The sequence below is a fragment of the Ovis canadensis genome, chromosome 16 (genome assembly GCF_042477335.2).
Source record: "Ovis canadensis isolate MfBH-ARS-UI-01 breed Bighorn chromosome 16, ARS-UI_OviCan_v2, whole genome shotgun sequence".
NCBI classification, from domain to species: Eukaryota; Metazoa; Chordata; class Mammalia; order Artiodactyla; family Bovidae; genus Ovis; species Ovis canadensis.
In genome coordinates, this window is record NC_091260.1 from 35,432,376 (window position 1) to 35,453,709 (window position 21,334).

The 21,334-nt window shown below is 39.9% G+C and overlaps 1 protein-coding gene across 2 annotated transcripts in view; it reads right to left on the reverse strand.

The window, feature by feature from the left end:
• Positions 1-21,334, reverse strand: part of MAP3K1 (mitogen-activated protein kinase kinase kinase 1) — a 74,896-nt gene that overhangs the window by 28,741 nt on the left and 24,821 nt on the right. For both annotated transcript variants that reach the window (XM_069556507.1, XM_069556508.1), the window contains exons 2-3: positions 886-1,036; positions 53-253 (exon numbers count right to left, since the gene is read on the reverse strand). In XM_069556507.1, the coding sequence (XP_069412608.1) occupies positions 53-253; positions 886-1,036 (352 nt within the window). The remainder of the gene's footprint in view (positions 1-52; positions 254-885; positions 1,037-21,334) is intronic.

Sequence of the window (21,334 nt, forward strand, 5' to 3'; positions counted from 1 at the left end):
CTGTGTCCTAAGTAAGTTTTAAAATTGTAGAAAACTTAGCACATTTACTTACAGGCACCGGAGAAACTCTTTTTCTCCTTACTCCTGGAGATTCAGATTTTACTGTGCGACCTGAGGGGGAGCTGCCAGGGGAAGGGCTGCGTCGGCCTTTGGGAGCTGAGGAAGCAGTGCTCGTTGGGCCCTCTCCTTGAGACTCGGCTGCCAAGTTATTAATTTCAGATCCATCTCCTTTAATAGGGATTGGCTTTACCACCTAAATTAAAATGCCAGTATTTTATTACTTAAAAAATAAAACAAGAAGTAAACATGAACATAAGATCAAGACAAGAACTCAGTTTTTAAAATTATGCAATATTATACAAATACAACGGAAAATATATCAACTTTTCTTTATTAGTTTAAGCTGTAAGTGTAAGGCTATTTTTAACCACACATTTCAGTCATTTACGCTTCATCAATTGAATGTTGATATTTACATAATGCATTTTAAAATGTTGTCATACATGAATTTTAAGAGATTTAGAATTAAGATCCTTAGATCCTACCTTAGAGATAAAACATCAAAATAAAACTGGAAAAATCGCTTTTCTAAGTACAGTATAAATCGCTAATTAAAGGATTTTCGAGACACAGACATTAGAGGGCAGTGTTGCTTTAAGCATTACCTCTCCCACTCAACCAGAGGGATTACTCCTTAGAACAGTGTAAGTTGCTTAATGAGCACAGCGTTAGCTACATTTTGTTCAAGTGTCTAGAAAATGTCAAAGCAAATAAAACTGCCCAGCATTTAAAATGAAGGGGAAAAAAAAAAGCTTACAAGAGGATCTATTTATGCTTAATTTCCCACTTCCTCCTATGCTTGCTTCCTTCCAGCAGGTAACTCACCACGGGGCCTCTCCTGTTCCTCCGTTCCAGCCATTCATGCTTCCAGGCTGGCATACAGGTGGCCTTCAGTTTCTCCCTGATCATTCGTTCTTCTGGGCGATCGTCCATCTTGTGCAGTCCCTTGAGCGTTTCTTTATTCTCCATCTCACGACTAAAAACAGAAGGAAAAATAAGGAGAATGAGATTTATATATGAGAAATAATTTTCAAGAACAATATGGTTTTACTTCATACTTTCAATGGACTTGCAACTAAAAAGATAACTGCTAAAATCCCCGAATGACTTAAGCAAGATATGAAAATATCATTATGAATCATACTATGTTGTTGAATTTACACTGTAACATGGAGAGTGTTAAATGCTGCCTGATAACACTAGTGTAATAATGTCTTTAAAAAGTAAGGTTCTATTTAGAAGGTGCAGGCTTACTAGTAATACTAGCGCAGACCTTCCTTTGTTTCTAGGTAGTTAATAAAAAGCACCTCAAGACATTAAGCACTGCATTAACAAATACATTCGTGAAAGCTGCACTGTTTCCAATTACACCATTTTAACATACTCAAGTATATGACAGACAAATATTTAGAAGAGCTAATTATTACTATTTATCCTAGGAATTCCAATAACTTAAGTCAATATAGGTAAAATCTGGAAAATATGCTCATTTGCAGAAATAAGTTAAACATTTAATAATCTAGGTGAAACCTAACCACATCTTCTAATCCACAGTATTTTTTTCAAAGTCTCAATAATTAAACTTGTTTTCTCAGAAAATGATATTGTACTTGGGGTATTCCATATACAAATAGTAAAAATTTACCTGGTAGAAACATTTTGACCTTTACACGATAATGTATTGTGGAGTTATAATAAAATATCCAGGAAGCTGATAACTTTTGAGAACTAACTTTTCAAAACCGAATAGGTAAAACACCCACTAGCTTCAAAATACACTCATATCCACACACGGATATACGAAACACACAATATATATAGGCATGGATTTTAAGACCTGGTTTTATAAGGAAAGAGTTAAAGCAACTGCATCCTGGGAGAAGCAACAATTTAGAAAATACTCAGTGAACTTCAGTAACTATTTTGGAAACTCTGTAAAGCTATAGAACAGTTTTTTGTTTTTGTTTTTTTAATTACACTGATAGGAAAAGGAAATACCAGAGATGATAACTGCAAGCTTACCAAAAAGTCAAATTCAAACTCTTCTAGGAATATTCCAGCTAATCATTACTATAAAGCAGCAGTGTTTGCAAAGCAGCAGCAAACAACAACAAAAAACCCAACAATAGCAGTAACAGCCCCACCCAAGCCCCCAAACCTACTGAAAACAGGCACCAGAAAGGAAATAACAGTCCACTGGTTTACTTAAGCATCAATACTATGGAGGGAGTGGAAACCAGGGTGTTAAATACCTCTGTGCCTGAAACTGGCCTAGATATTTTTACTAATGCAAAGAATACATAACATTTGAAACTTGCAGAGGGGCATTAAGACACACCACATAGTAAAATATCTCCATTACTCAGGTATAAAAACTGTCACAAAGAGAGGCAATATGGGACGGAGGGCACTGATTTCCTTTAAGTATGTGACTGCTTTCCCTGCTCTGAATATATTGTAAATGTTAGAGGTGAGTCAGAGGAAGAGGGAGGGATGTAAGGGGAAGGAAGGGAGGGAGGAAAAGGAAGGGAAAAAGAAGGGGATAGGGACAGAAGGGGGGAGAGGGGAAAAGGGAGAGAGAAAATGTTTTCTCAAAAATTCATCCTGCTCAGTTGATCCTTACCCAGGGAAACTCAAATTTACAGGCAATCAAATTCAAGGGCTGATAGCACACTAAAAATTCACTTACAACTCTCTGGTATGAAAAGCACTTTCCACCCAGTAACAATGTTGCAAGGTATGGCTTAAAGATTCCCAGGCTAGTACTCAAAACAGAAGTCACACTGTAGAACTGCAGTGCATTTTTACGCCAGAAGCTCCTGCAACCGCGAAAAGTGCCCTCTTTCCCCTGGTCCTAGATCTCTCCTCCTCAAATTTGTTTCATGAGTATCTCTTCTCAGTTCTGTATTTTCAGTGTCTTTTTCCTAGTACCCACTCAAACACACAGAGAACTCTCCTTAACTAAACAAATCTTCCTCAATGACGTGGTTTCCTTCAAGTGGGTATGATTTTCCTCTTTCCTTTCCACTTGTTTGAAAATACTATAATCTTTCAAACCAATTTCTTATTCCTATCCTGTATTATTTATATTTAATGACATTAAATATAAATATTTAAACATACCAGTAGCTCAACTTTTGCACACATCTAAGATTATTCCTTTAGAATAAATGCCCTGAAATGGAATTGTTGGGTCCAAATGTACACAAATTAAGACTTTGGTTAATACAAATTATCCTCAAGAACACATACTTTCAGTCACAATGCTCAGGTCAGATTGTCACCTTAGCTGGTCTCAACTAGCAGCAGACTCCTGAGGGGGCTTCTTCACTTTGAAACGTACTCCAACCTCACTTCACAGAGCAGCCAAGGTCACTTCCCCCATTAAAACCCTCTGATGGTTTCCCCCTGGGCTGAGAGTAAAAATCCAAAATGTTATGGCTTATGAGGCCCTGCATCATCCAGTCTTACCTCAACTGAAGTCACCCAGACCCCCTCTCCCCTCACACTCTATTTCTTTCACTGACTGGCTCCATCTCTCCTGCTCAGGTTTTTTGCACAAGCTGTTTCTTGTCTCCTTTTTACCTCATTAATTTCTACTCACTCAGTGGCTTTTCTTCAACTCCTTACAGACCCTTCCCACTCTCAATTAGGAATCTCTAGTTCCACTCTTCCACAGCTCTGTACTTTTTCTCTGAAGTGTTCACTGCTGTAGGCACTGCCCCCCAAACTGTAAGCTCCATGAAGGCAGAGGACCAGTGTTTCCATATACCCAATGGCTAATAATGCCTGGCTTACAATAGGTATGAAAACAAATACTAAATGAATGATCATTTGTCAACATCTTTGGCAGCTCTGAGGACCTTCCTAGTTCTAAAATTTAAGGATTACTCATGTTACTTAATCTTTTTACAGTTGTGCATTTAATATAACAGTTCTGCACTTAATATAAGACTCAGTCTGTAACTGAAATGTTATTCAGTGGAACAATTTTTGTTCCTAAATTGATCTCTAAATTTAAACCTGTTTTTTCTAATACCTTCATAAGTAATATATATTCTTAGTTCTAAAATGTGTATTTTTTTCATATTAAAAAAATTATCCAGCCTAAGGAAGGCAGCTAGGACCCTCTGTGTGTCCTCCCAGCACTCCAGAGCTTCAGTGCTTCCAAGCCTTCCATGGGGACACAGGTCCTGGGCCCAGCCACCACCTCCTCCATTAAACTCATATAAACTTTCCACTGTTAGTTCAACTTTCTCATGCCTGTGCCTCACATTTTCAGTTCAGTTCAGTCGCTCAGTTGTATCCAACTCTTTGCGACCCCATGGACTGCAGCATGCCAGGCTTCCCTATCACCAACTCCCTGAGCTTGCTCAAACTCATGTCCATAGAGTTGGTGATGCCATCCAACTATCTCATCCTCTGTCATCCCCTTTATAGAGTTGGTGATGCCATCCAACTATCTCATCCTCTGTCATCCCCTTCTCCTCCTGCCTTCAATCTTTCCCAGCATCAGGGTCTTTTCCAGTGAGTCAGTTCTTCGCATAAGGTGGCCAAAGTATTAGAGCTTCAGCTTCAGCATCAGTCCTTCCAAGGAATATTCAGGACTGATTTCCTTTAGGGTTGACTGGTTTGACCTCCTGGCTGTCCAAGGGACTCTCAAGAGTCTTCTCTAACACCACAGTTCAAAAGCATCAGTTCTTCAGTGCTCAGATTTCTTCATAATCCAACTCTCACATCCATACATGACTACTGGAAAAACCATAGCCTTGACTAGATGGACCTTTGTTGGCAAAGTTACATCTCTGCATTTTAATATGTTGTCTAGGTTGGTCATAGCTTTTCTTCCAAGGAGTAAGCGTCTTTTAATTTCATGGCTGCAGTCACCATCTGCAGTGATTTTGGAGCCCAATAAAATAAAGTCTCTCACTGTTTCCTTTGTTTCCCCCTCTATCTGCCATGAAATGATGGGACCAGATGCCATGATCTTAGTTTTCTGAATGTTGAGCTTTAGGTCAACTTTTTCACTCTCCTCTTTCACTTTCATCAAAAGGCTCTTTAGTTCTTCGTTTTCTGTCATTAGGGTGGTATCATCTGCGTATCTGAGGTTATTGATATTTCTCCTGGCAGTCTTGATGAAAGCTTGTGCTTCATCCAGCCCAGTGTTTCTCATTATGTACTCTGCATATAAGTCAAATAAGCAAGATGACAATATACAGCCTTGACGTATTCCTTTCCCGATCTGGAACCAGTCTGTTGTTTTATGTACAGTTCTAACTGTTGCTTCTTGACTGGCATACAGATTCTCAGGAGGCAGGTAAGGTGGTCTGGTATTTCCATCTCTTTCAGAATTTTCCACAGTTTATTGTGATCCACACAGTCAAAGGCTTTGGCATAGTCAATAAAGCAGAACTGGAACTCTCTTGCTTTTTCCATGATCCACCGGATGTTGGCAATTTGATCTCTGGTTCTCTTGCCTTTTCTAAATCCAGCTTCAACATCTGAAAGTTCAGGGTTCACATATTGCTGAAGCCTGGCTTGGACAATTTTGAGCATTACTTTACTAGCGTGTGAGATGAGTGCAACTGTGCGGTAGTTTGAGCATTCTTTGGCATTGCCTTTCTTTGGGATTGGAATGAAAACTGACCTTTTCCAGTCCAGCAGTGTAGCCACTGCTGAGGTTTTCAAATTTGCTGGCATATTGAGTGCAGCACTTTCACAGCATCATCTTTTAGGATTTGAAATAGCTCAACTGGAATTCCATCACCTCCACTAGTTTTGTTTGTAGTGATGCTTCCTAAGGCCCACTTGACTTCACATTAAAGGATGTCAAGCTCTAGGTGAGGATCACACAATCGTAGTTATCTGGGTCATGAAGATCTTTTTTGTACAGTTCTTCTGTGTAATACTGCCACCTCTTCTTAATATCTTTTGCTTCTGTTAAGTCCATACCATTTCTGTCCTTTATTGAGCCCATCTTTGCATGAAATGTTCCCTTGGTATCTCTAATTTTCTTGAAGGAATCTTTAGTCTTTCCCATTCTATTGTTTTCCTCTATTTTATTGCACTGATCACTGAGGAAGGCTTTCTTATCTCTTCTTGCTATTCTTTGGAGCTCTGCATTCAAATGGGTATATCTTTCCTTTTCTCCTTTGCTTTTAGCTTCTCTTCTTTTATCACTATTTGTAAGGCTTCCTCAGACAAACATTTTGCCTTTCTTTTTCTTGGGGGTGGTCTTGATCCCTGTCTCCTGTACAATGTCACGAACTGTCGTCCATAGTTCTTCAGGCACTCTGTCTACAAGATCTCTTAGCTCAACTTTCTCATGCCTGTGCCTCACATTTAATACCTCTGAAATCTGAATGCCTTTTTAAATAAAACTGCTGTTATAAATGGCAGGGTTTTAAAAATTTCTCCATGGTATGCAAAATAATGATACAATTTACAACCAATGGAATCTTAAATTCAATGAAAAATAGAGTAAATTCTATTCCACTTGCCAGCTGGGGCGGGGGGCGGCGGGGGGGGGGGGGGGGGAATCATACCTACTCAGCTTCATTTATCTCTGAAACAAAAACCAAACTGGGAAGAAAAACAAGTTTTTCTTGCATATTTATTGTTTTGTTATAATCGTCACAGATCAGACATAAACAGGGTTTTTCTTTTTACCAGATATGTGTGCATATATATAGGGCTTCCCTGGTGGCTCAGATGGTAAAGAATCTGCCTGCAATGCAGGAGACCCAGGTTTGATTCCTGGATTGGGAAGAGGCCCTGGAGCAGGGAACGGCAACCCACTCCAGTATTTTTGAGATTCATCATCTTTTATAGTTATAACAGGAAAGTGTTTTTTTAAACACGAACTAAACAGATTAACGTTGCTACAGATTAAGTTTTATCCTCCTTTCATATTTATTGGGTTTCTTACTTTTTTTGAATGAATCTGTAACTGACCTAGAGCTGCAAAAAACCTTCTCCCCTGAGGTTAGGTTTATATAGTTTAGTCTCTTTCTAGACCTACAGAATTTACCTGCTAATATTTAAAAAAACGAGATGCTTCACTTGCCCCTTCTCAATGAAGCCACTCAGTCCTCCAATGATCTGGAGCCAGCCATTGTTGATTAGACGTCACTCCTGTAGTTCTCCCTTCTCTTGTCTTTTGGGAGATGAGTTTTCCTGGTTCTAATGCTCTAATATTCCTTCGTATCATATACGAGACCCTCTTCCTGGAAGCTCTTACATGCCAGCCACTGGCCTCTTCTCATGGCACTAAAACACCCTTTTCTTAAGCACACCAAGATATTTCATGTCTCTCTACCTTTGAGGATTTATTTCCTGATAGGAATATACCTTTTGAAATCTCATATGTCTTCAGTAAAGAATTTCCTACCACCGTTCCACAGCAGTTAGCCATTCCCTCCCAGGATGCTATCAATAGTATTAATTATCATATAGGATAAACTAGTTTTTAAGTATCTGCTTCCCTCATCACACTGGGAGCTCCTCCGGGACGGGTTACCACATCTTATTCACTCTTCTTTCATCAGTGCCAAATGTCCTGGACAGGCCACAAAGGCACCTGACATAAGGCCAGAGGGCCTGCCCAGTCATAGCCACCTTCCTTTCCCAGTGGTCTCTGACACGCGGGGCACCATGCTTTACACATCTAAACCCATCTTGCAGTTCACAGTTGGCTGGTGCAGGAACGTGCCCTGATCCAAAGACCCTCTGCACTAGATGGTGCCGTACATCTGAACCAGACCTTCTCTCTATGGGAGTTTGAATACAAGACACCTGGAGAGTATCACTGTGGGAAGAATGGCATCCAAATAGACAAAAATAGCAAAGCAGTAACTAGGAGCAAGGAGACAGAAACAAGGGAGAAGAGAAAGAAATTAGTTAGAAGGAAGATGTGGTTAGAGACAGGGCGAGGGCAAGGAGCAATGAAAGTAAACGTAAGTGTTGCACCTGGCTCCCCCATCCCTGCTGTCAGTCAACTGAAGCCACTTCCGTGTCTCCCTGGGGGGTGAGTCACCATGTTCGCCAAAGGCCGAGTGTACCCGCTGCAGGGGAGGAACTTCCCGGGTCCCTCGCTGTGCACTGAAACCACCCCTAATGGTGTCTCTCCCCTGATCTCTCTCCCCTGCAACTCCAAAGAGCCGATGAAAACACTAATTCAACACAGAAGACACTCAAACAGGCCCAAATCCCAGTCAATCTGACTCTGAAGCCTGTGCTCTTCATTGTCCTGGCAGGTCACTGTCAAATCTGATTCTGTTTTTATAACACGTCATCATCAGAAGTCTATGCTGATACTTGCTTGAGGACTCAAAGGGCTTAAACAAGTTTTTTAAATGCTGACTTTCATTATAAGCATTAAAGGAGCACATTAATTGTATAAATTAGTGGAGTACTTCACTGTAACAGTAACAATGACTACACTGATATGAAACCTTTCTGGAAATTAATGAGGTTTAACCTTAGTGCACATAAAGATTTCCAGAACAGTTTAGATTATGGATAACTTTATTTAGAGCGAATCTCAGTTCTATCAGCGTCTGCTGCTGCTGCTGCTGCTAAGTCGCTTCAGTCGTGTCCAACTCTGTGTGACCCCACAGACGGCAGCCCACCAGGCTTCCTCGTCCCTGGGATTCTTCAGGCAAGGACACTGGAGTGGGTTGCCATTTCCTTCTCCACTATCAGTGTCTAGGCAATCTCAAAGAATCCTGGAAAATACACTGAATTATTTGGGACAGGCACAATTCAGAGCCACCCAGTTGATGCCTACCTGTGAAGTTCTCTTAGCAGCAGTAATTCACATACTAAAACCCATAAGCTTTGTTACCGAAAAGAGAGAGAGCAAAGAGCCAACTATCTCCCAAAACAAAACCAGACCACTTTGGGATCCTTAAAATATAAGTTGCCAGAAAAAAGCAAGAGAAGGAGACTTTAGTAAGGACAAGGAAAGTGTGGCGATGCATCAAGGCTGCAAAGACAGAGGCCAACAGCCCCTTACCATAGACAGAGCACTGTGCCAACAGCTCCATGCAGGTCACTTCCGTCAACTCTCATGAGAATGGGACGCCCTATCGTTGGCTGTGTCATGGGGCTTGTGGGATCCTAGTTCTTGACCAGGGATCAAACCTGCGCCATCTGCAGTGGAAGCAGAGTCCTAACCACTGGTCTACCACGGAAGTCCCAATGATGAGACTCTTACTATCCCATGGCAGATTAAAAACCAACCAACCAACCAGGAGGTTGCATTATGTGTCCAAGGTAATAAAGTCTGTATGCAGAAAACACAGGATTTAAACTCAGATGTGAATGACTTCCAGGCAAAAGGAAACTTAGTATTTCACAAGTACTTAAAATTTGGAGACCTAGATCTGAGGCCAAAAAAATCTGTCTTAGTGGTAAAACAACTCTATTTTCCCTTAAGATAATTTCTCCAGAGATATATGGTCAATGGCAACTACTGGCCTTTTCCCTCTTCTGAGCAAGGAGGACTAAATAAAATCATTGGTAAGAGTAACCCTTCCATCTTTATGTAATGCAACATTTATAACATAATACATAAAAGTGGCTCACATTATGAATACTAGGCCCCATAAGATTTCACTTCAGGTTGTGCTCAGGAGCATTTGGCTCTGAGAACTAAAGAAGCAAGTAACTTTCTTTTTCCCTCAGTGCAGAGTAAATATGCTGACTTTAGTACAATAAAGGACTGTTGATTTCTTGATATAAGCATGTCCACAGTATAATCAGTCTTATAATACACTGAATTTCTACCAGAAATCTTTATCAGGGGACAAAAACTATTTGTAGTATTGTCTGCAAACCTTCCCAGTTAGTCCTTTGAAGGATACAGGCACAGAATTTCACCCTCAAAAAGCTCATGTTTTGGTTAACTCATCAAGGGTGGAATAATATGGGGGTTAAATAACAAAGACAACAAATAGCTAATTATCAACAATGATTATAATATAAGCAGTTTAATACCACTTTAGTTATTTTGATTGATTCACACTTAAAAATTATTCTGAATTGTCTTATACAATCTATCTGGTATCAAGGATTTGTTTCTAATAACATATTACCCCATCTGAGTTTTAAGATTATAATTATTCTCCACCAAAAATTACAGGATTTTGAAAAGTGGGCTTCCCTGGTGGCTCAGATGGTAAAGAATCTGCCTGCAATGTGGGAGACCTGGGTTCAATCCCTGGGTCGGGAAGATCCCCTGGAGGACCGCCTGGCAACCCATTCCAGTATTCTTGCCTGGAAAATTGCCATGGACAGAGGAGCCTGACGGGTTACAATTCACGGGGTCACAAAGAGTCAGACACAACTGAGCAACTAAGCACAGTACAGTATAAGTTGTATGAAATTAACCAAAATTAAACCAAAAAATTAGTGGGTAATCACACTGCAAATACTCACTCTCTAGTTGACCTATGCCAACCTAGACACGCAAAGTGCCAGGTCTTCAAGGGCAGGTCCTTTCCCTGGGCCACACTCTGCTGCCACAAAGCACCCAGAGGAACTGACACCATGGGCTTGATAAACAATCAATGATCTGGAGTTAGCATAGCTGGTTATTACTCCTAATCAATGAAGATCTGGGAAATAACACTGCAGATGTATCCAGCACATGTGATAGACACATACAGCCTGTTTAACCCTTAACTTCTACCACAAATGAGTGCCTCTGGGGTATATAAACATTTCAAAGAGAACGGGAAGAATATTCAAAAGGTTTCCTACTTCTAAATTAGCAATTCATAAAAGACTGATTTAACAATCACTGTATAAATATAGTAAAAGAGAATTTACAAAACGCAGAGCTACTAGGCAATATTAAGCCATTTTTAAAGGTAGCAACTCTATGGAAGCTTTTTTTTGATGAAGTTTATGGAGGAGACTGGGCTTCCCTGTTGGCCCAGAAGGAAAAGAATCTGCCTGCAATGTGGGAGACCTGAGTTTGATCCCTGGGTTGGGAAGATTCCCTGGAGAAGGGAATGGGAACCCACTCCAGTATTCTTGCCTGGAGAATTCCATGGACAGAGGAACCTGGTGAGCTATAGCCCATGGGGTCGAAAAGAGTCGGTCATGACTGAGCAACTAACACATACACGGAGTAAACTACATGCCTCAAAGTCTCCCTTTAGAGAAGACAAGAGAATCAAAAAGAAAACTGTATTTTAACTGCACAGCTGTTCTATACTATATGTTTTTAATATGCATGCTAGAAATGTATGAAAATATTTAAAGCAATTAATAAAGGCTACAGAATGAGTAAACTCTACAGAGAAGTAAATTACTCCTGATAATTGTAAGTCAGTGTGCTACAAGCTCAGACATCATTAAAACAAATGTTTTTTAATGTATATAAAATATCAGTAACTAGCAATTAGGACACTATTATGATCAACAGAAGCTTAAGTGAAGAAAGAAAAAAGATTCTAGTTTGTTTTCTTTCATGAATCATATTTTTAATTTTTCACTTAATTCTGCTCAAGACTATTTAATGATTAAAAGAAATCTTTCTTGATCACAAACATTCATAAGAATAGTCAAATGATGAGACTGTCTTGCAGGTTTTATCAAAGTAAAGTAAATCTTATAAAATTGACATATGAGCATTTTGGATGGACTTCCACAGCCTCCAAAGATACTGACACATTTAAGGTAAAACATCAAGGCTAGACTTTCAGGTAGATAAATTTGTGCTGTTGTGCTTCCATAGTGTCCGATTCTTGCAACCCCATGGACTATAACCCACCATGCTCCTCTGTCCATGGGACTGTCCCAGACAAAAACACTGGAGTGAACTGCCATTTCCTTCTCCAGGGGATCTTCCCAGATAGTGAATAAATAATATCAAACTAAAGGAGCTATGTTTCTTGTGGCTGAGAACCCAGATAAACAAAGAAAAGGTCCAATGCAAAGTGATTTTCTAAATCATTTAATACCTACCCAGTCCAAGAAAAAAAATAAAGCAGCAATGCAAAAACTTGGTTAAGAGGTTTCCTTGGGGCATCCATGTCTCTCAGAAATGTAGCTAGTGGATTCCATTAAAAGCCACTACATCCAAGTTATTAATGTACCACAAACAAATCAATTTAATCTGTATTACTGATGTCATCACTCAATAATGGAACCAAGATGTTCTATCAAAATCTGGAAAAAATGATCATTCTTCCTTCTAAATGTGCTAATAAATAAGTATAAAAATCATCCAATGTAAGAATGAAACTAATTAGGTATACTTTATCAAGTTGGGGGGATAATACAAGATAATAATCATATGTACTGACAAGTGTGTAGCTGACCAGTAAATGTCAGAAAAATGTCAAACTGCAAGAGAAGTTAAAACTCGTTAGAGGAAAAGATAATTCAGATAGCTCAAATATACAGCAAAATTCAAGGGGGAAGTAGCTATGTAGAGAAAATCAAGGATATGCAATGACTATTAAAATTGACAAGAATGTTAAAGAAAAAGGAAGTAAGATGAATAAAGTCAGTAATCAAATTAGGTTAGTAAGGAAATTAAAATCCTAGAAGATTCAGCAATTAAAAAAAAAAAAGGCATTCTTTTTAAAGAAGCAGTTAAAGAGAAACACCAGAGAAGGTGAGGGCAGGTGTCTTTTCAAGTTAACACCCTTCCTGTGTGGGCAGGAAAGAAAACAAAGCCGACTGCAGTGAAACCAACGTGTTGTCAGTTCTGAAATGTCTTAAGATCCAACTTCAATGAAATTCACTGACTTGTCTCAAATTATGAGCTGAAATTTGACGACGATATTTATGCAGACAAGCGAAAACTGTAAAAACGGTCAGAACTGGACAGAAACGAGTTTTGTGATTTTGTAAAATTCATCGTCTCACAAAATATATGAATATCTTAGTGACAGAAGAACAGTGAGTGTGGTTCTGTTACCACGACAGACAAAACAAACTGGACTGGCAAGTTACTAGCTGTCACTGGAGTATTTACTACTTAAACTTAATACTGTACAGAAATACTTTTTTTGGTACTCATCAAAGTATCTGCTTCTGTAACAAAATTTATAAATACTATAATACTATTTTATCCACCTTCCCACGGGGTAAGAGTCACACTACTCTTCTCACTCATGAACTCACAAAATCTACAGGCTTAATGCAAACTGTTTTTTGAGAGCCAATGTTTACAGTGGGAGTTTAAGTATGGTTCCATTTCTCATCTGTTCCTCTCCAACAAAAACCCACGAAAGCTTCAAATACTTTGCACTCTGTGAGCTTGTATTCTTTTAATATTCAGTGCTAAAAATTCCACTGTTTATTCCTTCCTTTGTTGTGTCCTTGATAACTGACGAAGAATCTTTAGAAACTGTTTTTAAAAAAAACTGGGATGTGTGAGCATCCTCTTCCTTAATTGTTGAATACAGATCAGCAAGCAAGGAAAAGGATGCTAATTTTTTACAGTATTTTGCTAAATGTGTATTTCCTTTCAAGAATTCCCCTTTCACGCCACTTGACAAGTCTAGGGTTGAGAACGTGTCAAAGCCAACTGATGCATAAACGTAAGTGAGCTTTTAGAGGAGTATATCAGAAATCCCTATATACTACTACCATGGGGCTGCTTTCGGCAAAGCAGTGTCCTCTCCTCCGCCAAGGGCCCGGCACACAATCCGGGGCACAAGGCAGGCATTCCAGGGGAGAAAGATGGCTGCTCCTTCGCAATTTGGTTTTCATCAAAAAGGTCCCAAGTTAGCGTTATGGTGAGCTCTTAAATATGTTTCTCTGGAACATTCTCCAATGGGTGTGTGACTACATTTTTACTAAGCCAATTATCTTGAAAGCAATGTGACCACTTCGGTTTGAATATTCTAAAAGATCAAATGAACAAAACTAACAGTTGGGAAAGTGGTATGTTACTGCACATTTTCCCTTTCACAGTTGAAGAGAAGTAAAGTTAAAGCTGTAACATGAGCTATTGTCGTTGAGTCGCTAAGTTGGGTCCAACTCTTCTGTGACTCCATGGACAGTAGCCCGCCAGGCTCCTCTGTCCATGGGATTTTCCAGGCAGGAATACTGGAGCTGGGTTGTCATTTCCTTGAATACCTTCTGTTTTAATAAAAACCCTTTGGTTGTTTTTAATGTTCCCAGATTAACAGAGAAGACATATAGTGCTGAAGCAGAGCACAAAGCCCTCTTACAGCCTGTGCTAGGAGAATGATCTCTTCAAACCCCGTGGAACAGCCAGTACTGTTTCTACAGTACTTCCTTCTAGCTGGTGGAAAGGCACGTTAACTGGGATGCTCAGAATGAGGAAGAATGACTTCCTGACAAATGTCGCTTTTCTTCTCTATGCTTTTAATGCTAGAGAACCATTCTGTTCAATGAATGCTGGCATGCCTAGTACGTGTAAGCTCTGAACTATACAAAGTGGGATAAAGAAAAAAGACAGGATCTCCATCCCTCCAGGCGTTTAGACTAGCAGAACAGAGAAAACATGCCAGCATTGCTATAATAGTATTTTAACAGATCATAAATAGTTTCAAGGATGGAGTGGATCTCTATCCTTAATTTTTTCTAGCAGAGTCCTGGAAAGACCTACAGAGGAGGCGATGCCTGAATAGTTTTTAAGGAAAGAAAAGGACTACCAGGCATGAAGCTGATGAAGGTTCAAAGATTTTCTTGACAAAAGAAACAGCTTTGGTGAAAATAATGTCCGACAGAATACTAAACAATTTATGATTCTGTTTAGGAAACACTAAATAAAGTTAAACATGTCCATTTAAAGACAAGTTCATCATACTTTTTCAAGAAGAAAAAAAGAAAAAAAGGTAACACAATATTTCTCACACTAATTTGGCATGAAAGTCCTTATAAGCAAAACACCTTTGACAGAGTAGCGGTCCTTAGAATATACTGTGAGAAATCTGTACAGGATCATCTCTATATCCTTTCTGGCTCAAATTAGTCAATAGGTCTAAGAAGAAAAATACAGATGAAAAATTAATACCAGTTAATACTGTTTCAATGGTGGCTTTTCAAGCTATCATAAAATTCAGCAACTGTCTTCAGTGAAACTAAGCCTCCAAAAATCAAAATATGGGTGATAAGATTATTTGACAGCCAGCCAGAGATGAGTAAACTCACCTGGTATGAACTCATCCTAAGAGCAGTGGATGTCAGACATTCAAATTTGGCCTAGTCTAACCACCAGCAGAGACCAGTGTGTTAGTCACTTAGCTGTATCCAACTCTTTGCATCCCCGTGGACCCCAGGTTCCCCTGTCCATTGAATTCTCTAGGCAAGAATACTGGAGTGGGTTGCCATTTCCTACTTCAGGGCATCTTCCTGACCCAGTGATTGAACACAGGTCTCCTGCATTGCAGAGACCAGAGTCTGTCACTAAGATCTGCCCCAGGCTGATTCTATTCATTCTGCTTAAGATTTAAGCCTGGAGAAAAGACAAAGATCAGCCAAGAAAAACCCCTGACAAGCCATTTACTTTAAAAATCTCTACATGCCTAGAGGAAAACCCCAGAACTTGAAATAAAAAAAAGGGGCCTGGGGAACGCCCTCACTTCTTGCAAACCCCTGGAGCTCTGGCATTGTGGAAGCACTCACGTGTCTTCAGCACTGATGACAGTGTTTCCGGCAGTGCCTGGTGGGGAGCAGGTCAGGGGAAAGCAGAGGCAGTGAGACCCGTGTGGCTGGAAGAGGCAGTGCTATCCAGACATTGTCAGTGTTGTTTTTCAGTCGCTCAGATGGGTTCAACTCTTTGCAACCCTATGGACTGCACCACGTCAGGCTTCCCTGTCCGTCACCATCTCCTGGAGCGTGCTCAAACTCATGTCCATTGAGTCGGTGACACCATTCAACCATCTCGTCTTCTATCATCCCCTTCTCCTCCTGCCTTCCATCTTTAACAGCGTCAGGGTCTTTTCTAATGAGTCAGCTCTTCACACGAGGTGGCCAAAGTATTGGAGCTTCAGCTTCAGCATCAGTCCTTCCAATGAATATTCAGGACTGATTTCCTTTAGGATGGACTGGTTGGATCTCTCTGCTGTCCAAGGGACTCTTAAGAGTCTTCTTCAACATCACAATTTGAAAGCATCAATTCTTCGACAGCCTTGTTTATAGTCCAACTCTCACATCCATACATGACCACTGGAAAAACTATAGCTTTGACTAGACTGACCTTTGTTGGCAAAGTAATGTCTCTGCTTTTTAATATGCTGTCTAGGTTTGTCAGAGCTTTTCTTCCAAGGAGCAAGCATCTTTTAATTTCATGGCTGCAGTCACCATCTGCAGTGATTTTGGAGCCCAAGAAAATAAAGTCTCTCACTGTTTCCACTGTTTCCCCATCTATTCGCCATGAAGTGATGGGACCAGATGCCATGATCTTAGTTTTCTGAATGTTGACTTTTAAGCCAGCTTTTTCACCCTTCATCAGGAGGCTCTTTAGTTCCTCTTCACCTTCTGCCATAAGGGTGGTGTCATCTGCATATCTGAGGTTACTGATATCTCTCCCGGCAATCTTGATTCCAGCTTGTGCTTCATACAGCCTGCCATTTTGCATGATGTACTCTGCATGTAAGTTAAATAAGCAGGGTAGCAATATACAGCCTTGATGTACTCCTTTTTCAATCTGGAACCAGTCCTTTGCTCCACATCATCCAGAGATGGCTACAGGGAACTGCCCACATTCGTTCACTAGCACATGCCAGGTCCTGACTGGGGAGTTTAGAAACTATGGGGGTGTCTATTAGGGGGCACAGATAGGGCAACAGCCACCCAAACCAGTAAAATCTCAGTGTATACTCAGCAAAATCAAAAGGGCTTCTTATTCAAAGGAGATGACATAACTTGACGTACACGTTCCTAGGATAGGGGAGATAAAGAAGGTGTACCACAAGTGTCATCAAGACATACGGCATGGTGATCAGTGATGAGAGTTCCAGAGCTAGAAGGCCTGGGTTAAAATCCAAGGTCTGACACGGACCAGCTGGATGGCTTTGGCCCAAGTTATTTAACCTCTCTGTACCCCAACTTCCTCACCATAAAAATAATAATAATACCTACCATAGGATTAAATACGTTTACAGGTAAAGTGCTCAAAAGCAAGTTCACCCCCCTAATTTCCTTCCAGCAATTTCCTTTTTCTGTAAAATGGAGATAATAGCCAATATTTCTGATGCACTTCCTATGTAGCTTTCACTGTTTCAAACCCTTTGCATATAGTTATCATCTCACAGTTTTAAAAAGAATGAACATGGATGAAGCACTTAAAATGATGTCAAGTATATGGTGAGCACACAATAAATAAACTACAACTACCACCATCCTCATTATTTATTACACTGCTGCTGTTCCTTACAGAGCCCCTCGTCCATACTGGGTACTATGCCAGGGGCTCCATGAAATAGCTCACAAAGCTACAAGGTAAGACACAGTGTCCACACCGTGCAAACAAAGAAACTCTGCCGGGAAGATTAAGTAAGTCTGACCAAGAATCCACAGTAAGTGGGAATTCTGAGATTCCAAACCAGGTCTCTCCAGCTTTGAGGCCCTGTGCTCTTCCTTCTGGTCTATGTTACTTCACAGTTTCCCTTAACAATATGTTAGCTGAAAAGCAGGTAACAATAGCAAAATAAAACTACTTTTTCTGGTTTCAGGAGGCAACAATGCTGATTAGAGACATCTGGGATGTGAAGACTGCTAACAGGCTACAGTGGCCCATTACCTCTGGGGAGCAAGGAGGACGAGGGTAAGAAGACAAAGGAGGCTCCAGTTGTGTCTAAAGCACACTCATTTCCTTAACACCCAACTGCAGCAAATATGATAAAATACTAGCATTTATTAAATACAGGTAAAGATTTTATGGCTGTTTATTATATTATTCTCTGATATTCTCCCTCTGCATGGCTGAAATATTTCCTTAAAAATAAACATGTGCTACAGAATTATTTTTCTCTACACTGTGGAAGGTTTCATGGAACCAGTGAAAAATAACAGGATTGGGAAGTCATAACTAGGCCATTAACCAGCTACAGAATCTTAAGTAATCCCCAATCTTTTGGAATTCAAGAATTTAACCAAATCAGATCAGACTACAAGATGATATTTCAGGGACACCCAGAATGAACACGATTCATTTATTAACTGCTGTTGCTGTTTAATCACTATGTAGTATCCAACTCTTTTCAGATCCCATGGACCACAGCCTGCCAGGCTTCTCTGTCCATGGGATTTCCCAGGCAAGAAGACTGGAGCTCCCATTTCCTTGGCCAGGGGCTCTTCCCGACCCAGGGATTGAACCCACATGTGTTTGACAGGCAGATTCTTTACCTCCAAACCACCTGGGAAGACGTCATTCATTAATGCTACAATGTGAATGCTATAGTTTTGCAAGGGAGATATAATATCAAAAAATATATAGCTCAACAGGATCCACAGACTCTGTTAATCCTGGAGAGTACCTTCCAATAGTTTATTTGCATAAAATATTCTTTGTACATCTATAATTCAGTGTCTCCTGGTGTTTTAAAAGTGTGACAACAAGTGTGGATCCATAGACTCTGTGCAAACTCAGGCTGGAAATTACTAAAACTTTTAGACTCCGTTTCCCTAACTGTCACTATGGTAAAATCAATCCAAGTCTAATTACTAAAAAGGGTGAGTACTATGTACGGTGGACTGTATTAGAGCTCTCTCAGAAAGCTAAAACAACTGTCAGGAGAAACAGTCAAGAAAGGAGAGCCCGCAAAACACGGATTTACACGGATTTTTTTTTTTTAACACTAAAAACATTAACTTTCCTAGTTTTTTTTGTTTGTTTTTTAAAGAAAAGAACCACAGCTTTCTCCTCCTTTAAAGAAACATAGTCATTCTGCACATTTAAGTACTTCAGTCAAAAAGCTGTGAAGCAGGAGCCAGAAATGAGAAATGAAGCATGGCGGCTTTCTGGCCAAGCCTCAGCTTCAGCTGTGACAGTGTCCCAATCTGAATTCTAACTCCCCCAGTCCAGAGCTCTCTGCAGCCACCAAGCCTGCTCTTCCCATAATGCAGTCAGTGCAATTTATTTACTTCTTATTTTACTTTTAAAATCTACTCTCTTAGATGCAATTTATCCCTTAAAGTGAAAAAAAAAAAAGTGATTCATCTTTGGTGAATTACATTTGATATTTAGGACATAAGCTTGACATATTTGGATTAGACAACTTAAAACATTTTATATGGAATGATATCTTACACTGTAACTTCGGGAGATGGTGAGGGACAGAAAGGCCTGGCGTGTTGCAGTCCATGAGGTCGCAAAGAATCGGACACAACCGGGCGACTGAACCACCACCACCTTACACTATATACTCTTTGTTTTGTTTCTGACCTCAGGATTTTAACACAAAATATCATCCCTCGATGGGCTGAATTATTAATCTGTCTACATCAGCAAGTATAAATCAATTTAGCATACAGTTCACCTCCTTTAAAAAAAATCACTCCCTACTTGCACAGTCCAGTAAACAAGTGGAAAAGCTGGAGACAGCTGATGCCTAGCAATGCATTAAGCCAATACACCACTAACGTGCCAATAAACTTCAAATGATGACCGTATAAATCCCCAAATGAAGTCTTTTACTTCTGATACTGGTGTGTCAGCTTGTGTTCATGTTCTCAACCTTTCACAAATAAGAACTACCAAAAAGCACCACGTGATTTCCTCTGAATCCGGTGTTTGGGATTTGTAACCTCAGGAATCTCCCCAAGTGACCTATGGCCAAGTTGGTGATCAGTCTCTATACTAACATCCCCGAGGAGACTGAGGTCTCCCCAGTAGATCCTGACCAATGTCATATGTGCCTCAATCCCTTTCAATTATTCCTGGGAATAATTCCTATTCACTGAGTGTCCACACACTCATCTTAAACACAAACCCTTTCAGCTAGAAAATACATTAAAATAATGGGAAGGTTTTGAAACTTGGAAAGTGCTGAATCATGCTTATATTTAGGTTTTGTTTCTGCAATTGGTTTTAGAGGCTCAAACTCCCTCTAAGAAAACTAGCCACCCTAGTTAATCCACTAGAAGATAGGATCAAGTGTGAATCTAACTGCTTTATTCACTGTCAAAAATTACTGCAATTAATTATAGCACACAGTTGGAGAAACCAAAGATTCAAAGGGAAACAGAACACTCTAGGAATGGAATGAGAGAAGATAAAATCTTCCTTCAATAGGTGGCACTCTTTCCTTAAAAATGTAACAGGCAATTATTTAAAATATCTGCCCACTAATAACTTGAAAGAGAAGGCACACAAATTCCAATATCCTGTCCCAAATACAGTCTGAATCATTATATTCTGTCTATTGCATAATGTCTTCTCGTTTCAATGGACTGTAGGTGTTCTTAAATATGCTTATTTCTTTTCAGCAAAAGCTACAATATAGAACCAAAGCATTGTGTTTAAACTGGCGGGTTTTGATGTAAAATTTAGCCTGATATATGATTCAAAACACATTCTTCCTAACCATTTTCTGATTTTAAAGAACTTCATTATATAGACTGTATTATTGTTTTTGTTTTAAAACATGACAGTCTTTCATAAGCATGTATATGAATATTCTTTTTCACTAAAATAACTAAATTAATTATCACTCCAGCTGATACTCTATCTCAAATTTTTAAGTTGAAAAACAGAAACAATGTTGACAATTGATAAACTGTGAGCTTAACCTAGTATACAGAAGAAGCAAAAAATAGTTTGCCTAATTTTCCTTAATTAGAAAAACTTGTTTAGGTGTATCCTGTTCCCATTATTATTTCTCAGATTCTATCTAGGGTCACCACTCCCTTGAAGAAACTACCCCAGAAGCTGCCTTCAGCTTTCCCCACTGGTCACAGCCCCTCTAACTCAGTGGGCCGGGGGGTGCCTTCCTCTGTCCCAACTCAGCAAACAGCACTCTGCTATAACGGCTTCTTGCCTGTCTGACTGTGAAATCCCTGGGAGGAGAAATGAGTCTTCACTTTATGTTCCTTGCCCTAGCAGAAAACTTGGCATATGGCAGATACTCAATAATTTGTGCTGAATAAAGGAACAGATTGATCTTTCCCCTTGGGCTGTGTTTCACTTCAAGGCAAGGCCTCTGTCTTACTCATCCTCCACTCTAACAATACTGACCCTGCAATGCCTTTTACTTGTGCGTGGCAGGCTGTAAGACAGCAACACCTCTCCAAAATGAGTTTCCAGGCCAGAAAGATCTCTAAGATGTAAATAAGCTTC